This window comes from Vicia villosa, unplaced genomic scaffold (genome assembly GCF_029867415.1).
Source record: "Vicia villosa cultivar HV-30 ecotype Madison, WI unplaced genomic scaffold, Vvil1.0 ctg.000673F_1_1, whole genome shotgun sequence".
Taxonomy (NCBI): Eukaryota; Viridiplantae; Streptophyta; class Magnoliopsida; order Fabales; family Fabaceae; genus Vicia; species Vicia villosa.
This window is the reverse complement of record NW_026705299.1, coordinates 174,411-182,284: the sequence shown is the minus strand read 5'-3', so window position 1 is coordinate 182,284 and position 7,874 is coordinate 174,411. Positions and strand designations below refer to the sequence as shown.

General features: G+C 31.8%; 1 protein-coding gene across 1 annotated transcript; it reads right to left on the bottom strand.

Annotated features, from left to right (window-relative positions):
• Window positions 1-1,165: 1,165 nt before the first annotated feature.
• On the bottom strand, window positions 1,166-3,664 carry LOC131630358 (pre-mRNA-splicing factor ATP-dependent RNA helicase DEAH1-like). Its single transcript, XM_058901146.1, has one exon. It carries the CDS (start codon window positions 3,662-3,664, stop codon window positions 1,166-1,168), a length of 2,499 nt encoding a protein of 832 aa, XP_058757129.1.
• Between the last annotated feature and the right edge of the window lie 4,210 nt (window positions 3,665-7,874).

The following is a 7,874-nucleotide window of genomic DNA, read 5'->3' as shown; positions in this document are numbered from 1 at the left end:
TGTTCTGGTTCTGACATGTTTGGGTTCGACCTATGGGACGTGCTCTTGGCAGTAAAATTAAGACTCGGTATTCGAATCCATCAGCCAAAGCATTGTGATCTTCAAAAATGCAATGGATGCATCGAATGATTTGCATGAAAGGTTTCAGGCAAGGTGCTTTTTTTGTAACTGAATTCTATTCCAAATTGCAAATTTTATTGAAAGGACTTGAGACTTGTATGTCTATGCCTTGTTGTGCAAAGTATACTTGTGCAGCTATGTGCAATGGTTTCCATCATCATGATCTGAATTATGCAACTGGAATCTTAAGTCTCAAATTTTGTTGATGGATCAATATAGGCCACTAGGAAGAGGCAGAAGTGCTACACATGGTTCAGGTGGCAAGTTTGGAACAAAGCTTGCACACATTGTTGTAGATCTGGATCTACAATCGATACTTGCTATAGGAAATGTGTTTTCCACCTCATTTTCAGAACTCAATTTCAGCAGCAAATAGTGTTGCAAATGAAACTGGTGAATGTAGAGATGCTGCTTCAGTAATTGGTCACGTAAGCATTTTTCAGTTCCGACTTGAGTAATATGAAAATTTGATTTAGTTGATTCACGGTGCGACTGTTAGTCAACTGCATGCAGCCAGTTCTAATCAGAGGCCATAAACCAGTTGGAAATCCTAGCACATGTTAAGTGTTCATTTTATAATAATTCAATAGCCTTTCATTTGGATCTTGGATAATTGACTCTGGTTCTAGTGACTACATTTGTTCCTTTCTTAGATGTTTTGCTTCTTAATCTGAATTTTCCTTTAACTTGCTTACAGTGTAAAAAAAAGTGTTCATTGTTTCTCAAAATGTCTTATACCAGGGCATGTATTGGGAAATCTGCATGGAGAAAAGTTTCAGATTGCATCTAGCAGGTTTATTTATCTATTATAGCAAATTGTTTTACAAACAATTTTTTTGCATATCTTGATATAATTTGATGTGTTGATACATAAAGTCATATGAAAGTTTAACTTTGATATTCATGATCAAATAGCTAATTCTTTTGAACAAACATTACAAAAAATATACAATGTTCTAGAAGAAGTGTAAATAAATTCTCTCATAAATTGCAAATTCTATTTACAAATTGAAATAAAACCAAAACTTATCAACAATTTTCTGATTTATAAGCCGGCACGTCCACATCCACGCGGCATTTTCTTGGAGGTCAAGTCTTCAAGATCCATGGGATTGTAAAAATGGGGGGCTATCTCCAGCAACCAGTCTACCTTTATCTCTGTCACCTGCCTCATATACTCCTTAGTGGTGAGTGCTAGCTCATGGTATAAAACCAATTTAGGAAGAATCTCTACCAGTCCCGAACTGGGGTGTATATGGACATTCTGTTGACCTTTTACTAGCCGATAAGATCCATACTTTTGTAGTATTGCAGAGTGAGGAAAAAATCCAGATGCTATGGATTTTTTTATGGCATCTAAGTCATTAGAACTTGAAGTAATTTCAATCTCAACCTTCTCCAATAAACGTGCAAGTTGGTCACGAATGTCTCTGGCACGCTTCATGCTCCGTATCTGTATATAATTCTCGTAACACCATTGCTTGGAATAATTGGCTTCCTTCCATGAATTGTAGATCTTTAGATTAGCAATGTGATCACCAACATCTCCTGTGTGAAAGTTCATTCTTGCATTGTCAGCATGTACTTTTTTATCCTTTGGCCTGTAAAATATTGAGTTTCCGGTTGAAAGCATGGCAGCGATGGTTATGATCTCGTCAGAACATTTGTACTTTTCGGAAGCAACAATCATTTTCGACAACATAGGATCAAGTGGGAACTCTGCCATCCGTCTACCTACCTTAGTTAACTTTCCATGCTTGTTTGAAGCACCTAGATTATATAAGAGCTCCATGGCTTTGATGATGGAATCAACCGGCGGAGGATCCATAAAGTCAAAATGCATCAACTTCTCGCAATCAATACCGAGACTATACATGGTTAACAGTACATTAGCGAGGCTAGTCCGTTGTATTTCTGGTGGAGTGTTATCCTCCAACTCTTGTTTAAAAGCGTAAGCAGTGTATAGCCTATAGCACTTGCCTGGGCTTGTTCTTCCCGACCGACCAGCTCTTTGATCAGCAGCAGCTTTTGAGATTGGAGTTATCAGTAAAGACTCCATTCCAGTCTTTGGGTTATAAGTCTTCATCTTACAGAATCCTGGATCAATGACATACTTGATCCCATCAATTGTCAACGAGGTTTCTGCAATGTTTGTGGCAAGCACAACCTTTCGAGCCCCTTTAGGCGTGGGTTCAAATATTTTAGCCTGTAATTCAGTTGGTAGGTTGGCATATATAGGGCATATAATTAACTCGCCGATTTTAGCCTGGAAAGCTCTCATACGATGCTTCAAGATTTCTTCCACTGTTTCAATTTCTTCTTGACCGGTAAGGAATACAAGTATATCTCCAGAAGGTTGAGTAGCATGGATTTGAAGCGTGGTGACAACGGCAGCATCCAAGTAATTGGCTTCTGGCGCTTGGGTGAAGTAGATTTCAACCGGATACCGCCTGCCAGGAATATTGAATATCGGAGCAAAATCAAAGAACGTACTGAACTTATCTGCATCAAGAGTGGCGCTTGATATGAGCAACTTAAGATCAGGGCGAGCAAGTGCTAAATCCTTCAACAATCCAAATAAAAGATCGGTTGAGAGTGTTCTTTCGTGCGCCTCATCCACCATTACGACGCTGTAAGGTTCTAACTGAGGGTGAACAAGGAATTCCCTCAACAACATTCCATCAGTCATGTATTTAAGAACAGTCTTCTTGGAAGTGCAATCCTCAAATCTTATGGAATAACCGACTTCATGTCCTAGTTTAACACCCATCTCTTGGGAAACTCGGGCGGCAACACTCATAGCAGCTACGCGGCGTGGCTGAGTACATGCAATCATCCTCCCGTCCTTGGTATAACCAGCTTCATGAAGATACTGAGGAATTTGAGTAGTCTTTCCGGAACCAGTTTCACCGACAATGACAATGATCTGGTGATTATGAACAGCTTCAAGTAATTCATCTCGGAAAGAATAGATAGGTAGGTTTTTTCTGTCCTCTTGAAGAGCCTGTAAAACTGAAGTCTTAGGTTTAGATTTTTCCAATGCAATCTCCCGTTGAAAATCATGCCCATCCATAATTGAAGCTTTGATAAAATCAACATGATCCTCAAAAACAAACTGGTGATTATCATCATTACTCCTTTTATTTTTGGATCCAAAACTCAATGTTGCCTTTTTGATTTGGTTATCCTCCCAATTAAGTTCTTTATCATTATCATCTCTAGTGTAACGTTGCATAGCGACAGAAAACCTCTTGTCTTGATTAATTCCAAATTGATGATCATCGTAAAGTTCCGGCATTGTGTACTCATTGTTGTTAGCAGCAACATCTAAGCCTATCTTGTTTGCAATTATATCATAAGTCTGTTGCTTGTGCGTGAAGTCACGATATTCTGATTCAGAAAGCTCCACACCTTCAAATAGATAGTGTTCGTCAATGATGTCATCTCTGAGTTGTTGTAATTTCTTTTCCTCTCGCTTTTGTAAGTAACATTGCCGAGAATATTTTCTAAGAGATTCAACTTCTTCTCCTCTACTCCTCTTCATCTTCTATCAAATATCAATGTGGATTACGCTAATAGTGATCTCTGCTCGGTGACTGGGCAGGTGTAAGCCTGTGTGAGCATGAGCTCGATTGAGTCTTCTCTTGGTTAGGTTGGATTTGGACCTTGCATTATATTTGGACCAAATGTCGGCCCAATCCAAAACAAGGTTACCCTTAGGAAGTTTCTGTTATCTTAGTCTTGGAAAATATCAAAATAAGTTTCAATTAACGAATAAATAGGTACCATTTCCTTTTTTACAGAGAAAATATCAAAATCAATTTCAATTAATGAGTAAATAAGATTTTTTTTGTAATACATAGACGCCGCGAAAGATGGCACCTACTGTTATGTCAAATTTCAAATTTGGTTTGGATATTTATTTTGAAATATTGATTATTTATATAATATTTAGAATTTGGTTATTTAAAAATATAATTTAAATTTATTTTGAGGCAGAATCCATTGACACCAGGTGTAAATCTAAAATACTCACACTAAATCTCAACCGTTAATAATATTTGATCAAACAGTCTTTTTAATAGTTTATTTTTTAAGAGAAAGAATATGTCATATTTTCTAATTTTATTTAATATAATTGTTTGATTAATTATTTTAATGGTTGATATCTGGGTCGATCTAACCCATTTGGAGGTCCAAAGAAAATTTTAAAATAATGTCTTTAAAATATATTTTAAAATAATAATTTTGTGGTTGCTAAGAGTTAACTCTAAAACCAAAAAGAAAAGAAGTCTAAATTTTAACAACTCACATATGATAATTTATGTGTCTAATGTGTCATTATACATTATTATAACAAAATAAAAGAAATTGAGATTTTTTTAAGCCTGAATGTTTGAGGCCTAAAGTCCTAACCTAGGTGGATAGACTCTTGGGTCGGTCCTGGTTAAGATTTAGTGTAAGTCTTTTAATCTTACAACTGGTGTCAACGGATCATGCCTATATATATATATATATATATATATATATATATATATATATATATATATATATATATATATATATATATATATATATATATATATATATATATATATATATATATATATATATATATATATATATATATATATATATATATATATATATAAGTTGTTAAGTCATTTAACAAATTCTCCCCTTAAATTGAGAGTAACTTCGTAATTTCATAATTTATCATATTTATTTGTTTAAAGTTATATTATTTTACTAACTACCATCCTCAACTAATTGTTAATAATATTATAATTTTGCCTCTAAAATTGAAGGTAACTTCGTAATTTTATAATTTATTATATTTATTTATTTAAAATTATATTATTTTATTAACTACCATCATCTACTAATTTTTAATAATCTTATTAATTAAAATTATTGGTTAAGTCTCTTAAAAATATTTGACCCCGAAATTAAGGTTGTTTTGCTAATTTTTATATTTATTTTAATTTTAACTTGTTACTTATTAATAATTTTATTATCTTATTAATTAAAGTTCTCTTCAAAAAAATTTGGCGCAAAAATTAAGGTTGTTTTAGTAATTTTCATATTCATTTTAGTTTTAATTTGTTACTTATTAATAATTGCAAAATTCCCATTACTTCCCTCTCAGCATTAATAATTGTTATCAATTTTAAAAAAATAGGACTCTTATGCATTTTTTTTTTTTAAATTAGTCAACTAGTTTCGATCCACATATTAGATTGACTATTTTAGTTCTATAGTTAAAACGACTCATTGGCCAGGTCTTGTTTCCAAAAAGAATCGAACTCAGGTAGTACTCGAATAATTCGTCCTCAGTGGAAACTCCTTTCCCACTGGAGTCCAAGTATTTGGTTATAATTATAATAAAACCTCTATCTACACTAATGCGTACTGGGGAAGTTACTCTCTGCGTCTTACAATAAGTGTCTTCTTTTCTATTTTTATTTGTCTCAGATTATTTGTCCATTTAGAATATCAATGTGATATTTATAATTTCTTTCAACTAATTTACCCTTATTTATTGTATTTTTAATATCAAGTGAGAGCATTTTATAATGAGAGATGAGAGGAACAAATATTAATCATTTAATTCATCAAAAGAGAGAAATTAATAGTCACATTAATGTATTAACATTATCTCTCTTGATGAATCCAATGGTTGATATTTTTTCCTCTCATCTCTCATTATAAAATACTCTCACTTGATATGCTCCATATGAATATTAAATAAATATTATATAATTATAATTAATATATATATATATTTATATATATATATATATATATATATATATATATATATATATATATATATATATATATATATATATATATATAAATACATATGAATTAAGAAAAAATATCTTAATGATGATTGTCATATAAATATTAATTTTATTTATCAGGTTGTAGTTATTGTTAAGATATACATATGAATTATGTTAAAGAATATATATATGAGTATTTGGTATAATACATTTCACATAGAGACATAATTGTATTAACAATTGATTTTTTTCTCATTCATAAAAGGTGCAATGCGTGTGTGTCCTCCACACTCTACACTCATGTTTTGCAGGGCGGAGACAAGATTTTATAACCAGTGTGTAGGGGTGGCGAAATAGGTCATGGTCCGTTGGCCCTACCCGCGCACCTGCAAAAAAATTGGCGGGTTAGGTTAGAATTTTGGACTCGCCGCCCACCAAAGTCCACCCCGCAAAAACCTGCCGCCCGCCAAAGCTCGCCCCGTCAAAGCCCGCCGCCCGTCAAAACCTGCCTCGCCTATGTCCGTCTCGCCATAAGTTCGCCATTTTTTAGTTAATTCTAGTAATTTCAATTCTTGATGGTTTTATTTTACACATTTATTTGTAAATATACTTAATATTTTTTAAGTAAAATTTGTTAAAAAGATGCTTTTATAAAAAGTTGTTTTAAAAAATAAATGAAAAATTTAATTGAAAAAATAAAAAAAAAGCATGTAATTTAATTGAACAAAGTTGTGATTATCATCACCATCTCTAGTAGTTTTATTTTTGGATCCAAAACTCAATGTTGCTTTTTTGATTTGGTTATCCTCCCACTGAAGTTCTTTATCATTATCATCTCTAGTGTAACGCTGCATGGCAACAGAAAACCTCTTGTCTTGATTAATTCCAAATTGATGATCATCGTAAAGTTCCGGCATTGTGTACTCATTGTTGTTAGCAGCAACATCTAACCCTATCTTGTTTGCAATTATATCATAAGTCTGTTGCTTGTGCGTGAAGTCACGATATTCTGATTCAGAAAGCTCCACACCTTCAAATAGATAGTGTTCGTCAATGATGTCATCTCTGAGTTGTTGTAATTTCTTTTCCTCTCGCTTTTGTAAGTAACATTGCCGAGAATATTTTCTAAGAGATTCAACTTCTTCTCCTCTACTCCTCTTCATCTTCTATCAAATATCAATGTGGATTACGCTAATAATAATACAAACTACTATTACTTATGAAACAAGGATTAATTAGGTTAATAGAAACTAGGTAACTACTTGCTTGCTTTTATAAACACCAAAACAAATCTAAAACAGATTTTTAAAAGATATAAAATTCTGTTTCAATTAACTAAAAGATATGGAAAAACAAATCAAATTAATTTTGCAATTTAGCGGTATGTGCTGTTTAAATTTAATGACCGTCCAGTTGAAAAAAAAAAACAATTTTATATATTTTATTGTACAAAAAATCAAATCTAAAAGATATAAAATCAGTTTATATAAAATTACTTTCAACTTTCAAGTTGGGTTCGGCCCTCTTTTTTATTAAAAAAAATCATGTTCAATAAAGTTTAAGTCTTTTTATTAAATAAATAATTATTAAATAATTTTTAATTTAAAACTACAAATTTTTTTAAAAAAAAAGATTTTCATTGATTCTAACAAAACATTCATGGTAGTTAACTTTTATATTTTCTAGTTTCACAGTTAATTTCTATATCCTATCTCTATTTATTATAATCACTAAAAAATAGTTTTAAAAAAAAAATGAAATTTCAAAATTTATCTAAAAATTTATTCTAAAAAGGTTTTTAAAAAATTTAATATATGTTGTTAGACCTTATATTTCAAAAAGTAAAAAGATTGTCAAGTTTCTTTTATCTTAACTAGCGTTAAAACGGTAACTCATGTATGCTTTTTTCAGTATGCATACGCGCCAAAATATAAAAATATTTTTTATATAATTTTGATTCTAATT